Genomic DNA, 22,327 nt, shown 5'->3' with positions numbered 1-22,327 from the left:
GCTAGACCACATTGGAGTAAACATCTTATCTCACTCGTGTTCAGTGCTACAATCCAGACTCCACCAGAGTACACACCATGACTACTTTTAACTTTGGAAGATTTGGCTGAAACCTTTACCTTTCCATCAACATCCCCTATAACCCCTTCTCCCCAAAAATTTGCACTATGACGTGAACCTCTTATAATTTCCCCTGCTAAAGTTGGAGCTTGATGATAAGGGCTGTTCTAGCAGCAATCTTTGGTTTGAAAGTTTGGGTAGATACTAGAGCAATTCATGGATGATTTATGATACTTTCGGCAGCTGCACTGTATTTGGCTTGGCTTAGTTTGACTTGGGTAAATCCATCAGTGTTTTCTGGGTTCCGTGAACTAATTGCTGCAAAATGGGAAATTTCAGCTTTTCAGAATTTTGGGGTTTGTCGCAACAAAACGATGTCTGCCTACCAGCATTGTCACCACTGGCTCCAGGCGCTCCATTGCTGGCAGTTGCCTCCTGCTTTGATTATGGAAAGATGAAGGATCCCAAAGGAAAAGCTTTGCTCTGGTTTATAGGAATAGTCCCATTTCAGAACAAAGCTCTTATCATTCCAGAGCAGTTAGGGCAATCGCTAGGCAGAATTTCACAGATTTCCAGATCTGAAATTTTCTTTGATGTATGAGTTATGGGAGTTGGTGAGCCCAGAAAATCAGGCAGGCTGGTGCTGATGTGGAACAAGTTAGGAGAAAAGCTTTAGTATTTTGTGAAAATGTTGTTGACAAATCATTAGTCTGCGCTTCAAAAGATGCTGGGATAAAAATGGAAAAATTTTTTGATGTTTCATGCAGAAAAAAAATATTGGCTCGTTCCGCATCTTATACGGCCTGAATCAGAAACGGCCAAATGTCAGGAGTTCGCAGCTGCGATATAGGAATTTCATTTATCATCAAAAGGAGAAGGAGCTCCTTCATGCTGAGATCAGAACTGGGCTAACTACACCATTTCCTCGTCCAGCCTTCGTTAGGGTGTTCCAGCGGCTGGGAGAAAGATTTATTCCATCACGTTACCCAAACCCTGGTAAGGCATGCAGATCGTGATGGGGCCAGGCCACATGGCTTTTTGGATTTTCTTTTTTGCCTTTTTTTTTTTTCTTCCCTCCTGTCCTGCACTTGTACAGCATCAGGCTCAAGGGTGTCCTGGCCCAGAGTATTGCAGCGATAGTCATGATGATGCTGATAATGATAAAGGAAGCGATCCAGGCAAAGTTTGTAGGTAGAGATAATACTTATTTTCTTTTTCTTTAACCTTACTGATATATTTGAGAAAATCGGACAACTTTCAGTGACATGAGCCCCTCTCCAGTCCTGGAATAGCAGCACCAGACTTCAAAGCTGCATGTAGGTTGGGAACAGCTTCTCAGAACTTGAGTCAATAGGTCTCAGAACTTCCAAAAAAAAACCTAGTGCGTGTTTGTGGGGATAGGGGGGGGGTTGTTAGTAATGGAGAAAATGGCAATAAGGTAGCCATCTTTTGGGGCAAAGAGAAAGCTAATTATTTCTAAAATATATCTGTATACATGCATAGCATGTGTGCATGAGCATATACATGTGGTGTATATGAAAAGAATTATTTCATTATTATGACCTATAATTATCAATCCCTTATGTGTAACTAATCTGTATAACACTTTGCATATACAACAATACAGCAACGAACTTGCTGATCTCTCAGTCTACTTTATATCAGCATTGCCGGTTACGTTGCTGAACTGGTGGAAAACCAGAATGTGCCCAGGATGTGAATGTGAAAAGGATCAGTGCTTTGTTACTTGTTGTTTAATAACAGCATTGTCCCATCTGCCAAGGCTGCCCCAGACAACGTGCCATCGCTCTGCTAGCGCCAGCAGACCTGTTCCAGCCAAGTGCTTGGCCCAGCTGGATGTGTCCAGAGGTGCCACCACCGCTTCCGAACAAGTGCTGTGATCAGTGCATGCTCCATAACTCACCACAACTTCATGAGCAGATAAAGTTAGGTGTCTTGGGGTCCTGGTGTGGCCACCCAGCTAAGCCGTAGCCTAAGCCACTTGGTGAACCCACAACTCATCTCACAGCCCCACTTCCCAACATGTGGTCTGTGATTCGGTTAGATGACCTCCACACGCCCGGAGGCAACCCAGGGTTAAGGACTTTCTTGTGGTGGTGTGTTGATGTAGCACCAAGCACCATGGTAGGAGGGATGCTGCACACCAGCTGCAGCTCCCTGCAGGTCCATGACTGGTGAGGAAGGGAGTGGGAAGCAAGAGCAAGGCTGGAAGGAGGAGAAGCTCATCCCCTTTCCCACGTGGTGTGTGCAGAGACACACACGCAAGGAGGTTTAGGACAGCGGCTCCGTCACGGGGAGGTGGAGTTGGGGGACAGGAGTGTGTGCATGCACTGGGAGCAAAGCAACTGCCTGGAGAAGGTGACTGTGGGAGGGGAGGGGAGAGGGCTACAATTGGTACCAGATGCCCTCAGAAGCTAATGACCTGACAAACACTGTGCTCATAAAACAAGTTCTTTAAAAAGGAAGCAAATGGAAATATAAGCTAGTGAAAGAATTTGCAGCAGCTGCCCTGAAACCATTTCTCACTTCATAAACAGGTCTGCATCGAAAAAACAGCCCTTTTCTTCTTGTTCTCCTTTGTGGTCCCCTCCCGTGCCCACCGGCTCTTTCAGGGCTGTGGCCTGCAGGTTTCCACCGTGTCTTTGGCTCGGTGGACTTGTCTAGAGTCAACAGCACATCGCGTTCCCTTAACGTTTGTGTCAGCACCGATTTTCTGGGTTTTTTTTTCTTGTGTCATTTGTGGCATTCCAAGCCATGTATCCTTGGCTGGAGAGGTTGAGCGACCGCAAGAGGCAAAGGCTGCCTCTGCCTCCCCTGGGAGAAACACCGGGCACAAAAGCTGTGATTCGGTTCGATGACCTCCACAGCCCTGTGCAAAGCCAGGAGCAGAGGGGAGAGGTGGTCAGGTGTACCTCCCTCCTTACCTTCTCTCCCTGGTTGTCACCTGAAGCTGCAGCACCTCTGCTGTTGGTTTTTTGCACTGGTACCACTTGGTAGAAGATAAAGCCCGATTGCCAGATAACCAGGGCGTTTTCTTGTGGGACCTGTTGTGTCCACCCTGTGTCTTGGCCCCCTTCCACCCCAGATAATTAATCTACCAGCTGTATTTCACTGATGGAGACCGCAGGCCCCTGACCGGCATTACTCTTCACTGTGGGAGTATTTGTGACGTTTAATTAATTGGTGCCAAACGGGTGGTCCTTGGTGGGAAGCTGCTGTGGTGAGGAAGGGGCTGTTTATTTCCTGGGGATGGGTGACACATTGTAAGCTTTCCCAGGACCTCTTGTAACTTGAGGTGGTGCACAGGGGAGGATAATTCCTCCTTTTAGCTGCATCTCACCTTGGTGGCCACAGCTAAGTCTCTAGAGCTTGGACAAGTCTCGGCGCCAAAGAGCCTGGTGTCAACACGCACAGGCTTGAAATGCTGTGTGAGCCTGTGGGAAGAGCAGAGCTGCTGAAGACTATCAAAACAGAGTGGGAATGTGACCACAGTGGCATGGAGGAGACAGCTGCAGCATGTCCAGCTTCTCCCTTCCGCCACAGGCTGTGTGGACGTGAAGCTCAGACAACTCTGCTGCCAGGTCTGGGGGAGCTGTGTGTAGTTTGAAGAACATGTCGTGGATGGTTCCCTAGTATCTGCAGAGCTTCCTTCTCTAGCTACACCTTTCCTTGCAGATGGAGAATCCTCTGTGGATTCTCTGATATCTAATACAAGGTTTGAAATATCTGTCACCCTTCTATCAGCACAGGCTTTAAAAAGGCCTCTTCATCTTTTCTTCCTGACTGTTGCTGCAGATCTTGTCTTACTCTGTGCTAAGGCTGACTGAAATTGAGGTGTGGATTCAGAAGTTACAGGGAAGAAGAAAGACCCAATGTTACTGTCTGGGCTTTCTTGCCTTTGGAAAGTGCAGATCTCTTGCTGTCCGCTGTTTGTCCCCGCACACTTTTCCGAGATGCATGCATGAGCCGAGTACATACGGGAGGACCTGTGTGAGTGGCTGCAATCAGGCAGGAGTCTAACAGCGTGCTCCCTACGGCACCGCAGAGTATAGTTTCAGGAGGTCTCTTGCAACAAGTTCTCTGCTGTCCAGTATGATTTGAGCATGTCGGAGATGAGAAATTGTCCTGTGATAGAGACCACCTTGCTGCTGGAGAAGCTGCAGTGCTCTTGAGAAGGTGCTACAATGACTGCTTTTTATAGCTTTACTCCTCGTGCTGCTTGATAGCACCATCTGATATCAACTTTCCTGCTTCGACCTTTCTGCATTTGCTATCTGTCTGCCCTCTCTCCATCACCTTCCTCCTGTCATTCCTTTGGTCTATCTACATGGAGGACCACCGGACCCTTTGGTGCTAGGCAGCGTGCAGGCTCTGTGCAATGCAGCCTGCACTCCATGGGGCACAGGAGCCAGAGTAGTCCCACCAGACAGACAGCACGGAGTTTGGAAGGAGCGTTGTTGGGCCATGTCTCCTTCCATCAGCTTGGAAGGACACAACGGTCTGTGAGAGGATGTCTGCTGGGGTTGTGCCAAGGTCCAGTGAAGGCAGAGCTTGGAAAAAGCACCCTCCTGGCATCACCATCAGGAGGCTCCAAGCTTGGAAGAAGCTGGAGCTGAGGGATAGGTGTGCATCTCTGTAGGCATCTGTGACCTGCTGAGCATCCCACACAGGTGCCACCCAGAGAGAGCCCCTTCTTGCAGAAGCCCTGGGACCTGTTTGCTCAACCCTCCCCTCTTCTCTGTAGCTGTGTCCACGGTGCTTGTGTGGGATTGGGAAGCTGCACGCGGCCGCTGCTTGGTCACGCTGCCACCCTCAGCTGCACCTCTGATGGCCAGAGGCACATGGCCTGCATCATCGCCTGTGAAAAGGGCTTCGTCCTCCGCTCCAGCAATGGGAAGAGCCTCGGCTCCATGCAGGTGAGTGGACCTCAGGGTGGTGGGGGTGACCTCATGGCCCATTGGACCAAGTACTAGTTAGGAAAGGTTTAACCACCCTGAGGTGGTTGGAGTGACCCCGGGATGCAGTGTTCCTCCAGCCACAACCTCCTCTCTGCTACTCCAACAAACTTCAGCCCAGTGGAGGCTCTGGTACTGGTAGCTGGTGGCCCTGCTCTGGGGACCCTTCCCTTTGCCTTGCTGTGGTCCTCCTGGCTGCCCCAGCCCAGCGCTGCCTGCAGACCATGGCTCTGCCAGGTGCAAAGTTGCTGCAGGGGGATGTCCCAAGCCAGGTTGATGTCCTCCCGCAGAGGGAGAGATAGACATTTCTGTTCTTCAGATGGGCGTTGCTGGCACGGTTAAACACCCCTGGGACATCTTCTCTCTTAAAGCTGAAGTTAGTGGCTCAGGAAAAAGTGAAGTCATTGCAGAGCGACTATATTTAGAGGCAGCTGACAGTGCTGAGAGCCCTTCTTCCTTTGTGTGGTGTCGCAATTATGCTGCCCACGCCAGCGGGGCAGCGCAGAGGTCACCAGGAAAGAGTTTGTCCTGCTTTCTGGAGGGTTAGGGAATGCCTTGTAAAAGCCACAAGCCAGCAGGTCTCATAGCCATTGACCGAGGAGACCTGGGACCGACGTGCCCTTGGGAGCTGAGCTGCCTCAGGTCTGGGCAGTCACCTTGTCAGGGTCACAGGCACAGTGCGTCCCATCCTTGGGCTGCTCATGGAGGGGGAACAGGAGTCCTCAGGGCTGAGCTGGTCCCCGCACCAGCCCGAGCGAGAGCATGAACTTGCACGGGGTGGAGATGGATGGAGCTGAGTCAGGCCACGTGAGCAGGGTGGACCTTTCCTCTCCTCGGAGAGCTGCAAGTGCTCGTGACGCCAGGCAGGCAGGTTTCCCATGCTGCAGCCGTCAGTGTTTGCCAAAGGAGAGGTGGGCACCAGAAAGTGCGATGGGGCAGCTGGGGATGCACCGCTTGGTCCCTCATCACCGGGGAGGTTATTAATTATACAGCCATACTGCTCCATGGGCCAAGGCATGCTCAGGGAAACCAAAATGCTCCCTCTGAAATGAAACCACACAAAATATATCTGACTTGGGTGACAGTTTTCCTGTGTTTGGCAGCAAGATGGGGAAACTTCTGGCTGTCACAGCAGATGGAAGCCTGCAAGTGCCCTGCCTTCAGCCCCCAAGTGATGTTGTTACTGGTTTGGCTGTGTGACCATACTCATCTTGAGGCATTTTGAGAAAATATATGCAGCTCTCCCCTGAGCATCCTCTCCACCTGGTTCAGCTACCACGATCCTGCCATGCACCCAAGAATACCAGACTCAAATTTAGCGATGTCGTTTAGAACCACCATGCCCAGCTTCAGTCAAAATGTGCTGGCTGGGAAGACAGTTGGACTGTATGAGCAGCATGGTTGTACTCGGCCAGCAAAGGGACACCACAAACAGTTGAAAGGCACCTCTCTGGTCTGCAGCCCCTGCCTGAAGACTGCTGGGCTGAGGTCAGCAGTCCGGGAGTGGAAATCCCATTACACTTTAGGTTGGAAGGGAGCTTTAAAAAGGTCATCTAGTCCAACCCTCCCTGACATGGATAGGGACATCTTTCACTAGACCAGGTTGGTCATGGCCCACCATCATCTAATGCTCTGTTTTGTTGAAGTCTGTGCGCATGTTGATTATGTTTAGCGGTGGAACCACTGGGCAGCAGGTTCTCTTGCAATCCTCCAGCCATGTAAGAGGGGCTGTGTAATTAGGATTTGTAAATGAGGTTATATGAACCTCTGATTTCAGTGGGGTCTGTGGGATGAGGAGTGAGAAAATCGGTACATTTAGGAAAAAACAACAGGGGACCTGCCCGTCAGCAGCTGAAGAAAGACTTGATCTTGAAGGGGAGAAAATTGCTGTGCACACAGCTGGGAATAACTTGTAGCTCAGGAAGCTGTAGTGTATCTTGAAGGGATTTTCCTTTTCCTCTGAATGTGCTCTGGAGGCAAGCAATTACAGACCAAGCACGAGAAGGTCTCTTGTGTGGGTGGCTTGCGTGTTACCCTAAGGGCCATTCACTGCTTTGACACCCCAAATGTCACCCCAAAGGTAGGGGCTTCATGGCTCAGTGCCCAGAGTGGGGAGAAACGGAGGAAAGTTCTTATTCTGGAACCTGGGTCAGCCCTTTCTGCTGTGGTGGTAAACCAGTAGATTAAAGCTCGCTTGCAGGGGTCTGATGGAGCCTTGCTTTCTCTGCAGCAGGAGGTGGTGCTGACGTGCCGCTCGGGCCGGTGGGACAGATTTGTGACTTGTGACCCTGTTGACTGCGGTGTCCCTGACCAGTCCCACGTGTACTATGCAGAGTTCTCCTGCCCCAAAGGGACCACCTACCTGAAGAGATGCTCCTTCTCCTGCATCCACCCTGCCAAGCTTCAAGGTACGATCTGGAGTGTTGAGGGATTCAAATCTCCCTGTTTGGTGTCACCTTTTCACGCCTGTCCCAAGCTATTCAAAGAGAGCATTGCAACTTCAGATTTCCCAGTTATCCTTTCTTCTCCCAGCCCGGTGGGTTCTTGAGACACCTCCCGAAATGGTGGGCTTCCATCCCCCCTGAGCGGGGACACCAGAGTGTGGGGATAATTCCCTCTGACTCCCATCCCTTGGCTGGCAGCCCTTATCCATCCACTGCAGGGGGTAAGGATGTCTTCTCCTGATAGCTGGTGAGGTCTGACAGCCTCCAGCATTATGGGGACTAGGCAGGCAAGAAGTGTACAGACAGGCAGTGCGGACAGAGAGGACTGCAGAGAGCCAGAAGTGGCTCGGTGCCTGGTGGCTGTGGGAAAGCCTGTGGTTCAGGAGGCCTGGGGCTGTATAAAGCCATAGAGACTGATGCCCACAGCTGCAGAGCAGTCTGGGAGATGTTCACCACCCAGACACACAGCAGTCTCCCAGACATGCCATGGCCTGGCTTTCATTCTGCCGACTCCATCAATAGCCGCAGGAATGTTTTTAAGCCAAGTCAGAGAAAGAGAGCTACTGTTCCTGTCTATACAAGGCTGAGCTGGATGGGATTTCGGGGGTAATTGCCTTGACAGCTTCAAGCATGGGGACTTTATGTGAGTTTCCACCAGCGTCTTTGCTCTGAACAATCACATACAACAAATCATTTTAATGGGCGCCCTATTTTATGGAGACATTTATAGCTGAAACGTATGAAAATAATTTACTTTTTTTTTTTTTTAAGCTAATCTAAGGAGCAAAAACTGTAGGGAATTAAGGTCTGATTTCATGACAGGAGGGATGCAGGCTGATCCCCAGTGTGAACTGATCAAAGGGTAGTGTGTGAATGACAACTCGACAGCTCAAATTCTGCACGAACTGATGCCCGTTGCCTTGGGTGGGTCAGCTGAGGGCAGGGCTTTAATCTGATCTCTCACCCACGGCCGCCTCTTGCTCCTGCTGAAGTCAACGGGAGGTTTGCCACGGGCTCCCTCGGCGGGTGGGCGTCCCCTCGGTGGAGCTCCCTGGGTGACTTCCAGTGGCTGACATGATGGCTGGTGGTGCTCGGCCAAGGCGCCCAAGCCACGTGGGTAAACTCGCAGCGGTCCAGCCGACTCGGCTGAGCTGTCGAGGCAGGGACGTGCCTGATGCTTGTTCTCCCCGAAGGCTCGCATCCTTACGGGCAGGCTCTCAAGGCTAATAAATGCTAAGAATAGGCAAGGAAAGGATGACATGGCTCTGCGGCGCTCGGAGGCGGGGGATGATTCTCGGCAGTGCCGGCCCGCCTGGAACACAGGCACTGCACGGAGGCATGGTCTTGTCCCCGGTCCAAGAGCAGCTACAGGCGGAGCAGTGATCCCAGAAAGTGATGCTCGAAAGGAGCGTGGAGCAGTCTGCACCGGGAACCTGCTGATCCAAACCCCTCAGTAGGAAGAGTCCCACTCACTCCAGTACAGTTTTTTTCCTTGCTGAGCAGCTCCCAGTGAATGATCCATCATCCACACCGCATGGGTGATGCAGTCCTCGATGCTTACCACAAGCACCCAGCGCTGTGTGGTTTTGGCCAACCGTTAGCTGGGCCTACCAAACACCCTTTTCTCTAAATGGTCAACAATGTTGGCCTCTAATACTCCACCCAAACCTTTAGTAATGGGTGGTTTGAATTCCCAGTCACACCAGTTAAGGCTCCCACATCTGTTCTGCTGGCACTTTCCAAGGTGCAGTACACCTGTAATGCAGGGTGTGACAGCTTGTCAGGGAAGGTAAGGACAAGCTGCAAAGAGGACCTGGGGAGAATGGAGATGGGCTGAGCTAAAGAGAACAGATAGCTGTCATACACAAAAGCCTCCAGCCCACTGAAGGCTATCCTGAGGCATCACCAGGGAGGGGAAGTTTAAGGGAGAGTTCGGGGAGATTTGCAGAACCAAGATCTCCATCCCCTAGAAGTTGTCCCTTCCCTGCTTCTGTCTGCATTCAAGGAATTTCTGCCCCAGCCTCACCAACCATGCAATGGAGTCCATGGTCTTCATATTTGCTGCCTCCCTATCCACTCTAACTAGCAAGAGGGCTTTTGCTGGTTGCTCTGAGCTTCCCTTAGCAGGACTCAATTCCCGAGTCAGCCGTAACCCCACCACACTGCTTCTCTTTTGGGGTCAGGAACAAACCAGTGGCTGACTTGCCTGGAGGACGGTCTCTGGTCGCTCCCCGAAGCTTACTGCAAGCTGGAGTGTGATGCACCTCCCATGGTGGCTAACGCCAAGCTCCTGGTCCCGCGGTGCCTGCATGGCAACCACGACGTGGGCTCAGTCTGTCGCTACAAGTGCAAGCCTGGATACCACGTGGCTGAGAACACGGCGGGCAAGCCTAAGAAGTAAGTCTGTGATGGTTATCACCGTTTCCTTCCTCTTCTCCCCCTGGGTCACGTTGGGAGAAGAGGTGACGGTATGCTGGCAGTCTGGAAGAGCTGATTTGATAGCAGCTTGCTCTGGTCACACAGTTTTCTTGAGATACGAGAGGCATTCCCCTGGTGTAGATGAAAGCAGGTGGGAACAAGATGCAAGCTGCTGTTGCATGCACGTTGTATGTTCAGTGCCTTCACCTAAAGTGTGCACATTTTCCCATGCACCTCAACGTACTTGTCAGTTGCTGAAAATTAAGCATGTAGAGAAGTGTTTGTGGACTCTCAGGTAATTAGATGTAGTAAGATGCTGGAAGATTTCTGGAGCTGCTGTCTTTCTTAAAGGGATAAAACATACATCCAGGCACTGGGGGTTGTAAGAATGAGTGACTGCCTTTTGTCGGGGTTAACATTTTACCCCCCGCAAGTCTTGGCTAAATTTCTCAAGCACTGGCATTTCAGTCGGAGAAGATTTTTCCCCATGCTTTGGGGAAAAATTCCTGGTGATTCACTGGCCCTGCGCTCAGCCAATATTGAGATGCTGGGGGGTAAAGCAACGTTTTGTCTGCGGTGCCTCCAGCTGAAGTCCCCGATGGATATGGTCACTAAAGATACCCTGGCACTGGCCGGGTCCTCCCCAGGGTATCAATGCTAGCCCAAATCAGGTAATTATGTGCTAATTGTTTAATGCCCCCTTCCAGTTGTAATTGGATGCAGACTTCATCTCTGCTTTGCTCTGGGGTAGGGTTGTTGTGGACTGGAAAGCAGTTGCCAGATTTCTTGCCTCGTAATGAAGGAAGTGGTTTCTGTAAACAGCTTCTCGTAGTGTTAGGAGCGTTCCTGGGGCCAAGGGGAGCTGAGCAAATTATAATTATGGCTACGATCACATGGATGGCTTCGCGAACTGCAGAGCAGCCTGCGTGCCTGTGGCATTTCAGGCACTGGATGTGCAATCAGATCAACTCAGCTCACAAAGTTCGGCCATCTCAGTCACGTTGCAGCAACTGCTGGCGAGAAGGATGTCCTCTGGGAGCTCCTGGTGCTCCTCTGGTGCGTGTGTAACTTCCCTATGGGTCCGAACAGCCTGTGACATGAGTCAAGGAAAATCATGTGAAGCAGTTTACATTTTCACAGCAATGCACGTTGACGCAGCATTTTCATATTTGCTGTTGTCGTTACTACTAATTTGTCTAACATATTTGATGACAGAATACAATCCTGTTACAGTAAGCCAAAAAAACCATGAACAGAAACAGAAAATTCATTGCTTTCTTATCACGCAAATTAGCTGCTAGGTGAGTGGCCTGACTGAAAGCAAAATCCTTTCCTTGGAAGTGTAAATGCCAGTGTACGGTCTCATCTGGGGCTCTGTGCATACACTCAGCAAGAGGACAAACCACTTGGCATGGGTAGTGAGCAGCAGCTACTAGCCAGCAAGCGGGCGAGTCAATGGCTGGAAATCCTTCTGGTGTTTCAGCCCTGGCAGACAAAGGATGGGAGCTGCCAGAGTGAGAGGTTGCTTGTTTTGTTCAGGCTGGTTTTGGAGAAAGCGAGATGCTGGTGAAGGTGATGGAGAGTCCTGGAAGACGCGAGCACTTGTCGGGCGCAGGTTGCTGATGTGCTGCTGGGGGAGCAGGGTCTCAGCTGATGACTCGGACATCAGGATTTGGGGTCTTTTGAAGTCTTTCTGGGTTCGGCAAACAGTTCTTGGTCTGTTGTCTCCCTGTTGTCTATCAACACAGTGAGCATGAGCCTTGCTAAAGGATTTAGTGTTGTACAGGTGTTGATGGGTATAAGAAAGCAAGACTCTTTATGTGAACTAGATGTTGGGCAAGAGTCAGGCATGATCCACAGCTGACACTGAAGACTCCCTGTGCCATCTAACTAGCCAACCTTGGAAATACAATCAGGCTCCCTTCAAATCATTCTTCTAGCTCTAGTGATTGTGCCTTTTTAGAGGGGAATGATGGAAGGAGTGTAACCTTGCCAACATCTGTGGGGCTCGGACTGTTCTCCAGGGAGGGTGTAGAGACCTCTTTGGGTGTCTGTGGGTTGTCAAGGGAGCAGCCCATGCTGCTACTCTGTGAAAGACATGCTCATCTTCTCGCAGCACTGTTATAAGAAGCTTGGTCATTTCCTTCAAGGGCTGCTGGTAGATACCTTCCTTCAGGGGTGGATCTGGATCCCCAAGGACAGGGACCGTTACGGTGTAACGTGAGTGAGCCAGAACCCAACCCAGCCCAGCTCTCAGCATCACCTCCTAACTGGCTGCTTTTTCTGATCGGCCTTCTGCAGTGCTTTCCTCTGTCATGCACCTCGTAAAACATCATGGTTGCTACAGCTGGACTGGGCACCCAATCCCTGGGGCTTTGCTCCTCACATGGTAGGGCTACGGTGCCCACTTTATGCAAGCCTAGGCTGTGGCTGGGATCCAGCTGTCTCTGTCCAAGACGAGATGCTCTCGGATACAGATGCTCATATGATTCCCTCACTTCTGCTTCTTTGTTTGAATTTCACTGTGAGGGATGTTACTCAGAAGCCTTCTGCAATCTTAACTGAAATCCATTTCCCATAGCATAAGTGGAAGAGAAAGGGGATAAAGAAATTTTTCGTCTTGGAGAAGATGCTTTTATCTATTAACCTGAGTGAGGAAAGGCCCTTCAGAAATCGCTGCTTGTCATCAAGGGAAGCTCGAGGAAATGTTGATTATGTAATCAAGATCCTGCCAGAGATTTGCTGCCTTTCTGCTGGCAGATCTTCTGACTGATGATGCTGACACGAAGGGTAAATCTTCTCTGACTCTTTCTGAAGGAAATCTGTTTTCAGCCTGGAGACCCCACACAACAGCCTGGTTTCCAGCTGCTGAGCTATTTCACATCTAACACCAAAATAACGGTGACAAGCGGAACTTGCATTCATGCTTTGTGATGGGAGGTCTCTGTTTTTGGGCAGCATCTGTCCAATGGCAGCACCTACCCACCCACCCGATCACACAAAAAAATGAATTGTCAAGCAGCAGTGTTTGACATGGTCCACAGCCGCAGCATTGAAAAGAGCTGGCCTGAAACTCAGAGGTTAGATACTTCGCAGAAAATGGGCATCACCCCTGCAGTGGTCCTTGCTGTTTTTTCCACCATGAAGTGCCATCTGAAGCAGCTCTCTAACAGGAATATCTAGGACACGCTTTAGAGGAGCACCCTAATGCTGGGGAGATGCTCTCAGTTTGGGGACTGAAAAGGTCAGACCCTGCAGATGGGTTGTTCCACCTGCCCAGTGCAGGGTGATTCCTTGGAGAGCAGAGATTTGGGGATCTCCAAGCTACCTTTGTGAGTAGTTGAGCCCTTTCTGCTAGCTTGAGGGAATGAAGCAAAGAAGAACTGGGCACCCAGGTCTTTTCAGGCAGCTTTTGACCAGAGATCGAGGAAGCACAGCCCAGCCCACTGCTGAGCTTCCCTGGAGATATCAGCCCCTCTGCCTCCTCTCCCCGTTCAAAGGCTACAGAGACCATGAAAGAGGGAGAGGAGGCAGGAGAATGTGGAGGAGAAAATGGACTGGAAGGAGTTAGCAGACCGGGTGCTGGAAACGCATCAGAAAGATCTCAGCGGGCAAAGCAAGACAGCCTAACCTGGGAGCCTCGGAGTTTAGCAGGGCACCGGGCCACTGTACATCTGTGGTGGGTGCAAAGGTGTGGGGCAGTCACTCCTTTTGCCCACAGCTGGCCCCTTCCAGATAAAAGGCAAACACCCGGGCAGCCAGGTAAAGAAAACACGGGCTGTCAGCCAGACTCTGGTGTCACTTCCACCTCTAACGTCTCTGATGAAGATTTAGAGCCCGGGTTGCCCAGGCTGTTTGGAACACAGCAGTGGAGGTCCTACAAGCTGGTATTGCTTTCTTTCAGTTTACTGGCAGATCTCCCTCTTTCCCCTCTATTATTCTGAAGCTGTCACTCTCCTGCCACGGGAGATGAGGCTTTAGGCTCGTTTATCGCCGTTCCTGTAGGGCAGACCCAGTACACGGCTGGATCCCGGCCAGGCTCCTGCGTGCTCGGCTCCCGGAGCCGACTAGCTCTCATGCCTTCACGTCAGACGCAGCCCTGGCTGGCCTCAGCTGTCTCCCCTGCCTCCTCTACCCATTAGGCATCCGCTTGCCCGGTTGGAGGGGGAAGCTCTGACTCTGATTTTCCTGGCTTCCTCGTTAATCCTCGAGAAATGCCGCTAACCCAGATCAGAAGAAGTCGGGGGGTCTGGAAATTACAAGCTGCCATGAGGTTGTGTTTTTTTATTCTATTTTTTTTAAAAAAAGCCTATGCCTTCCCTTCTCCTGAATATAAACTGCTCACTTCATACGTGCGGCAGTGACCCACATGCCACCTTCTACCGCGGGGTCAGCCCAGGCCACCCCTGTTTGAAGTTCCCCATCATGGATGCTGGCGGTGGGGTGAGCCTCCAGAGCAAAGAGGCTTCACCCTGCAAGTCTAGGAAGGTGCAGGTCTGGGGAGAGGCCACAGATGGTGCCGACCCCACGCCGGGGCCACTCCAGCACCACATCAAGACAGGAAGCCCCAGTGAAGACGATGGGGCTGCAAACCACAGCGTGCACCTGTGCAAACTGCAGCTCCTGCAGCTTGTCCTCCCCACGCTCAGCCCCTCTCCCCAGGTTTTCCTGCGGCTCCCGAGCAAAGGGCCTCTGCCACGAGTCAGAGGAGCAAAAAGGACGTTCGATGGCTGCATGGGTTAGACCTCGGTGGTCGGCAGGGGAGTGAGGAGCAGCAGGTAGCTGGGATGCTCCTGGTTTGTAAAGGAGTTTGCTCGGTGCCTGAGACCTCTCTTGCAGTGAGGATTTGCAGCTCTGGTTTGGTCCTATCGCCGTAACGCCATCAGCTTAACCCCCAGTGATGGTTTACCCCTTGCAAGTCGTACAGCTGGATCACACCCCGCGTGCCAGGGGAAGACGCTGTTTGAGGACCTGGACATCCAACGTGGATCAGTGCCTCTTGGCATGTGCCTTTGCTTGCCTTTGGAGGTGGGCAAAGCAAAGCGTTCAAACAGGCACAGAAGGAGGCAAGGTCTGATGGGGCCACCTTCGAAAGGCAGTGACCATCATCCAAGTGCAAAGGGTGAGCAACCAAGAAAGTTAAATTAGGGGTGGGCTGAAAGCACAGCTTCCCACAATGGGATCCAGAATTGCTCCTCCTCACCACCCTTCCCAGATCTTGTGTAGCTGCAGTTTCCTTCGGTTGATTCAAGGTTGCCGCTCTCCACGTGACTTTGCAGCACTGCTTGCTGCTCAGGGGCTCCTGGTGTGGTCTGGTGGGAAGATATTGTGCACAGCTCTGTGCTGGAGGACCTGCCACGTTCTATCCCCTCCCCTGCCTGCCTCCAGGTTACCGGCTGGAGCCTGTATTCACCACAGCAGGAACACACTGTCCCCCTTATAAAGTCTCTAGGAAAAACAGATCCCTGACTTCTGAAGGGAGAAGGGGAATCTCAAAGAGCTACAAATATTTAAAAAAAAACCCAAAACAACTCCAAAAAGCTCTCAAATTTCCCATCCAAAAGCACTCAACAGAACTGTAACTGGGATGGCCACCAGCTCCTGCCCCAGGTCCAGCGGTGGGGTGCGGATGGGGTCCCTGCACCATTTTGGGGGGCCAGCCATGTGGCCCCACGCAATGTCCGCCGCAGCTCAGAACAAGGAGCAATTTAGTGCCTCCCTCCAGGGGGTTTCTCTAACCTAGTTAAACCCCCCTCCATGTACCTGTGGTGCACTATAAACTCCGTAATGCGACGCCTGGAGCCCTGCCTGCTGGCACCAGCAGTGGAAGAGGGCAGGGGCAAGAACCTGGAATAGGCTGTCTGGTAAAGAAGGATGTGAAGGGGGAAAAAAAAGTCTTATTAAGGACTAAGCAAACAGCACGGGCTCAGGTAAAACCCATCAGCCCTGTCAAAACCTGTGCGTCAAAGGCTGGGGTCGCGGTGGCGTGTCCTCTTCTGGGAGAGCAGTCCCCAGCCAGCCCCACGGCGTGTGGGGTTTTGATGCCTCTGTGCAAAATCACTGTTGTTGCCAAGGACAGGAGATTGAAAAGCGAGAGGGCTCCGCTCCTGCATTTTTTTTTCTTCCTTTCTTTTTTGTTGTTTTTTTGGCAAGCAGTTTGCGCCTGGGCTGTTTTAGCAGGACAGGACGGTATTGGTCTGCCGTGGTACGACAGCCCCTCGGCGAGAGTGGGATTGACAGATCTGGCTGGAGTACAAAGAGGAGCCTTGGGCGTAGCTGGGCGTAGGCCAGCAGGATTTACTGGTGGAAGCTCACTCCATCCAGCAAAGTATGTAGCTACTGGCCGTGGGACAAAGCAGCCCAGGACCCGCAGGGGCTGTGGGGCAGAGAGGAATGGTTTAGGGGCACCACGAGAGATGGGGAGCAATGGGATGGTGAGTGCGAGGAAAAAGTGTCCAGTGGTCCTAAATTGGTGCGATGTGCCCGGCAAGGGGAAGGAAAGGTCCTGGCCGAGTGTGGTCTGTCCCTTCAGGAGGACCTGAGCCAGCAGTGTGCCGTGGTTGCCAAGAAGGCCAATGGGATCCTGGGGTGCATTAAGAGGAGTGTGGCCAGCAGGGCGAGGGAGGTTCTCCTCCCCCTCTGCTCTGCCCTAGTGAGGCCCCATCTGGAGTACTGTGTCCAGTGCTGGGCTCCCCAGTTCAAGAAAGATGAGGAGCTACTGGAGAGAGTCCAGCGCAGGGCTACGAGGATGAGGAGGGGACTGGAGCATCTGTCCTATGAGAAAAGGCTGAGGGAGCTGGGCTTGTTCAGCCTGGAGAAGAGAAGGCTGAGAGGGTACCTTAGAAATGCCGATAAATATCTGCAGAGTGGGTGTCAGGAGGACGGGGCCAGACTCTTTTCAGTGGTGCCCAGCGACAGGACAAGGGGCAATGGGCACAAACTGAAGCAGAGGAAGCTCCAGCTGAATATGAGGAAGAACTTCTTCACTCTGAGGGTGATGGAGCCCTGGCCCAGGCTGCCCAGGGAGGTTGTGGAGTCTCCTTCTCTGGAGATATTCAAGACCCACCTGGACAAGGTCCTGTGCAGCCTGCTCTGGGTGACCCTGCTTCGGCAGGGGGGTTGGACTAGATGACCCACAGAGGTCCCTTCCAACCCTGCCATGCTGAGATTCTGTGACCTGCCCGTGGTGGGGGGGTGGGATGGCATGGGAAAACCGCAAACGTGGGACTTGGTTGTGCTTCAGGAGAGATGTCTCTAAGCTGCTTCTGCCTCTGTGGGATGCTTTATATGGCTAAGGTGGGGCCATTCAGGGGGCTGCAGTCCGGCCTGGCATTTGTGTCTCCTCAGGAAGTTCCTGAAGCTCCAGTGCCTGGAGAGCGGGCAGTGGGAAGAAGGACGCTGCGTCCCCGTGCTGTGCGAACCCCCCCCTCCCGTCTTCGAGGGCATGTACAACTGCACCCAGGGCTTCGAGCTGGACAGCCAGTGCGTCCTCAACTGCGAGCCACAGGGACGACAGGTGAGTGACTTGGCGGGGGGTGAGGCAGAGGTTGGACAAGCATGGTGCTTCAGAGCACCCAAAAGCAGCTGGGACGCCCGTGCCCTGCTGCGCAGAGGGGCCCTGCGGCAGCCTGGCCATCCCCGGGGTGTTTGCTTGCCACCAAACAGCGCTTGTGTTGCAGACCTGCAGCTCTTCTTGCTTCTGCTCACGATGACGATGCAGATACCAGCCGTGGTGCGGGGCGCACCCCTGCCTGGAGATGTTCTCCTGCTCCTTGGTAACCCTTCCAAAAGCAGTGGTCCTACGCAAGCCTGCTTGTCTTGCGTGAAAAGGGTGGGAAAGCAAAGTATCACAGAATCACAGAACGTTAGGGGTTGGAAGAGACCTCTGTGGGTCACCCAGTCCAACCCCCTGCCGAAGCAGGGTCACCCAGAGCAGGCTGCACAGGACCACGTCCAGGTGGGTCTTGAATATCTCCAGAGAAGGAGACTCCTTAGTAGAGGGTTTCCAGCAGGTTTTGCGAGACGCTGCAAATGCATCTGCCTGGGATGACGGGCAACCTTGCTGCAGCAGCCTTGCTGACCAAGTGGCTTGCCTGGGGATGGAGACTTCTGCCCGTCAGGCTCTTCCACCCAGGTTTGGCATCCAACATGATGGTCTTGTCAAAAGAAGCGCAGCCAATTCCCTGTGGTGGGATCCAGCGGCAGCTGGAAAACAATCTGCTTTCTGGTCACTAGTGCAAAGAACACATAGGCTGGACCAGATGGCTGCCACCCAGCTGTCCTGGAGAACTTCTCTCTGGATTTCACGGGCTGGAGGGGGGGCTCTGTACCGTCCAGGCAGGGTGAGCCCTGCCGCTGCCAGGAGTAATGCTGACTGCTCTCCCTCTGCTTTGCAGGTTCCCATCGTCTGCACCAAGGAGGGCTTATGGACAGAGGAGTTCAAACTGTGTGAGAGCTTACGGGGTACCTGCCTGCCGCTCCTGGAGCTGAATTTCGTGGAGTACAAGTGCGAGGAGGGGCACGGCATAGGTAAGGGCAGACAAAAGCTAAACAGAAAACCAGACCCTGTGTTGACTCAGCCCTCACTGAGAGCTGAAAGTCACAATGACTCTTTGTCTCGTACCAGTCCCCATTAAATCCATGAAAAAAAGTTCTGTTTTCTCTCCTGTCCTTGTTCTGAACATAGAGCCAGGGGTGGCTTTAGCCTTGTGCGTGGCCTGGTTGTACTCACGGGCAAGACACAAAGCTAAAGCTGGCTCCAGCATAAGCATCTCTCTCTTCAGAAGCAGCAGAGACTTGTCTCTAGGGCAAACACAGCCCTGTGCTACGACTTTCCTAATCTCTAGCCCTCCACCCCCTCGAGGTCTCTTCACTTCTTCTCACCGCTGACATTTGCAGGGTTAATGTGGCTGGTCCTAGATAAAAGCTGCACTGACAGCCACGCGTGTAGCAGGGCTCTTTCACCAGACAAGGGACCACATCATCCATTTCATTCTCCAGGACTTGGTTGTTTTGTGCTTTCAGAAAAAGCTGCAATGCTCGGTCAGGGTCCTTGCGTCTCATCTGGCATCCTGCTGGACAGGATTCTCGAGCAAAGCCCACACCGCTCCGAAGAAAACACGCCAGTTATCTAGGTCTGATCAGGCCAGGCTGAGGCGAGTCTAAGGGTAGGGGCCTGCTACGGTTAAGCTTTGGACAGACCTGATGTGAGGGCTGGGATCCACCTGGTTTTCCAAGGTGCTTTTTGCAGCTTTTTTCCTTCCTGTGTCATAGGAAGGCAGTGGGAATTCAGTGTGGTAGAAAAACTATGAAAGATGCTTCCTAACATGTCAACAAACATCCCGTAGCATCCAGGCCAAACTTCTTCTCATGCTGGATCCCACGTCCTGCTGTCAGGGCTTGAATCCATCTCTTTGGGCGTGTTGGATTTTCCTCTCATGTGGGAGAAGGGAATTGGCCACAACTCCTGTCGGCTCTTGCATAATTCAGGATTTGGGGAAGGAATTGCCATCCCAGATCAGGAGGGAAAGGGCCTCCTCTGTGTCCACCTCTACCCTCGGTGAGGAGCCTACACGTTTGGGTCTGGTGCCCTCCTGTAAAACATCGTTGTCTGGTTCCTGATTAAGTCCTCAAGCCGTCTCTTCTCCCGCAGGTGCTGTGTGCGTACCCTCCTGTATCATACCTCCCAGCGACCCCGTCATCCTGCCCGAAAACGTCACCGCTGAGACCATGGATCACCGTCTGCAGCCCACCAGAGTCCAGGTGAGCGCGGAGGGGGTTCCTCTCGCAGGGGGGTTCACTGGCAGCGTAGAGGGGAGCCCTACTCCTCTCTACCTGGTGTTTTTTAGCAAAAAGCTCTTTGCTTCAGGTAAGGAAGGGTAAGACCTGAGGAGACAAGCAGCAGAAGTGAGCTCGGGGCTGGCTGGCCCTCTCCAGGGAGCTGCTCAGGCTGTGTGCCGTTGAAGGTACCTGCTGCTGCCCGTGACCAGGTTCTAGTGCTGAGGTCCTCCTCCCTCCCACCGCTTCTTCCTCCTCTTCCCTCCCCTGCGGACACTGATGCATGGCCTCCTGCCCTCCCATCCCAAAGTTCAGCAGAAGTCATCAGCTCCCAAGCCAGCTCTCAAGGACTTGCAGGATACCGCGGTGAATGAAGCTGAATGCAGGAATCCCGCCGATTTTTCAGGATGTGCCGCGTGCCTAAACCCGCTCAGCCGCTGTTACTGTCAGCCAGCGTGCTGGGAGAGCAGAAAGCCACCCTTGGCACGGCGTGAGCCTGGGTCCCCCGTTACCTGGCAGCAGAAAGGCAACCCTGGGCAGGCATCTCCCTGCCAGGGAGGAGGCAGGGCACCATCAGCTGCCAGGACCTGCTGTCCGGCCCAATGCCTCTGCTGCTGGAACACGGGAGCCTTTTCCTCCCCATCTCTTACTCATTTTGTAGGCGAAACAGCTCAAATAGCTCAAATAGTTTGGATCCGAACGGCATGACTTTCCCAAAAAGCAGCTCTGCCGGGGTAATATTTCTTAAAATAAAAACGAGATGCATAAGGGAAAGAGGTGGAACAAAGAAAAGCAAACAACCTTCCCAGGAGCCAGCGCTCCCATCCAAATGCTTTCCCCTCCTCCTGGGAACCCGCAGGAGGCCCAGCATCGTGCCTGTGGATACTACTGTACGTCGCCTCGAATCAGACCCAGGACGGGTCGCTGCCGGGGGAGTGAGGATGCCCGGGGCGTGTGGGATGGTTAAGCACGAGCCTTGGAAGGAGTCCTCGTCTTTGAGGGATCGGATGGCTTGGCCCGTCGAGGCGGTGGTGTTCGGCTTGCCTTTCGCCGCCACCGCGGGCTCTCGTGCAAGGGAGGCATTTTGCAGAGAGGAGGAGGAGGTAGGGGAGGCATTATTTTAAGCGGCGCTCCCCCTTGCCAGGAGCTCTCTCTCCCTGGACTGTCTCGTTTTTCCTTTCTGCCCCGGCTCCTGTCCTCTGCTGCCCGCTTTCCTCCTCCAAGCCTCCAAACGTTTGCCATTCCTGTGCTCCCGAGGTGATGGAGAGGACTGGGTGAACCACGTAGGGAGCTGCGAGGCCACTCGGGGAGGGCACGGTCCCGTTTTGCTTTCGGCTCTCATTCGTGGCATCCCACAGCCGAGCGGGTTTGTCCCTCTGCCCCTTATTTCCCAGCCTGGAATAGGAGTATACTATGAGTATGCTAAAATGCCGTTCAAGGTGCAAACAGCTATGTACGAAGCACCCTCGTGGGGTTGGGATGCAGCATCCTTCGGGCTGAGCGGGAGCTGGCTAGCTCAGCCACCATCCCAGGACTCCGTCCCATCTGACAGCGGCTCCCTGCAGGTCTGCCTTCCCTGGCTGAGGGTGGCCAGGACCTCACCCTGCCACAGCCTCAACCACCCAGCAGATGAAAGACCCGCAGCAGGTCTGCGTGGGACAAGCTGCCCAGTCCCCAGCTGCCGTGCCACTTTGGGATACTGGAGCTGGGCTGCCTGCTGCTCCACGTTTCAAGTGAGAGCCTAGGAGAAAACATGCGTGCCCCTCTGTGCAGATCCTGCGCTATGAAGGGCATCCTAGGACATCTTCACAGGCCAGCCATTGTTTTACGGGATCTCGGATTTCAAAGTCTGCCTGAGCTTTACAAGGAGGAAATTGCATGTGCGGTGGGGTTTTTCTTCCCCCCCGTGTAATCATGAGTGTTCCCCACAAACCCCCACTGAATGAGCGGGACGCTGCGTTCCAGTGCCGTGAAACTGAGCCCTTCCCATCTCGCTCTTGTGTCCATTTGGCTGCAGCAGCTGAGTCCGTGCCTCATAAATACCAGCAATAACCTCAGGCCCACGAGTGAACGTGAGTCTGGTGTGCCTGCTTCAGGCGAAGTCCAGGGAGGTGAGTCCTCCCAGGACCTGGTTCTTGGAGCGTGAGCCAACTCATGCAGGCACTGGGTGATGACATTCTGAGCCCCCCATCCCACATGAGCGAGAAGCTGTTGAACGCAGCATCATGCAGAGAGGTGAGGGTAGACTCCAGCCTTCCTCCCAGCAGCAGCTCGTGGCCAAGTCAGCCACCGTGAGGTGGCTCTGCCAGCCAAACCCATTTCTCTGGTGTTCCCTGTCATCTCCCTCTGTTCTCTCCCAGCTGTGTATCTATATATATGTGCATATACACACACACAAGTGTCTGTCTAGCCTTTGCCTTAAGTGAGGTACCCTGGTCTGTGGCTGTTGCTCTCCCTCTCGCCTAACAGCTCTTTTCTCCTTCCCTCAGCACATCGTGTGCACAGGCAGGCTGCGGTGGTACCCAGACCCCTCCGCCATTCACTGCATCCCGTCGTGCGAGGTAAGCCCCCCTCCCTTCCCTTAGTATAAGCTGCCTGCTCCTTGCAGGAGAGCTCCTGGCAATGCAGACTCGCTCCAGCACAAAGCCGGGT

At 53.0% G+C, this 22,327-nt stretch overlaps 1 protein-coding gene across 1 annotated transcript in view; it reads left to right on the top strand.

Annotated features, from left to right (window-relative positions):
* PAPPA2 (pappalysin 2) overlaps positions 1-22,327 on the top strand; it is a 94,630-nt gene that overhangs the window by 55,648 nt on the left and 16,655 nt on the right. Inside the window, exons 16-22 of the mRNA XM_075424102.1 lie at positions 4,826-4,997; positions 7,267-7,444; positions 9,664-9,877; positions 17,246-17,414; positions 18,295-18,427; positions 19,551-19,660; positions 22,165-22,236. Of these exons, the coding sequence (XP_075280217.1) occupies positions 4,826-4,997; positions 7,267-7,444; positions 9,664-9,877; positions 17,246-17,414; positions 18,295-18,427; positions 19,551-19,660; positions 22,165-22,236 (1,048 nt within the window). The remainder of the gene's footprint in view (positions 1-4,825; positions 4,998-7,266; positions 7,445-9,663; positions 9,878-17,245; positions 17,415-18,294; positions 18,428-19,550; positions 19,661-22,164; positions 22,237-22,327) is intronic.

This window comes from Opisthocomus hoazin, chromosome 6 (genome assembly GCF_030867145.1).
Source record: "Opisthocomus hoazin isolate bOpiHoa1 chromosome 6, bOpiHoa1.hap1, whole genome shotgun sequence".
Lineage (NCBI taxonomy): Eukaryota > Metazoa > Chordata > Aves > Opisthocomiformes > Opisthocomidae > Opisthocomus > Opisthocomus hoazin.
Note: the sequence above shows the minus strand (reverse complement) of the source record. Positions and strands in the feature narration are given on the sequence as shown.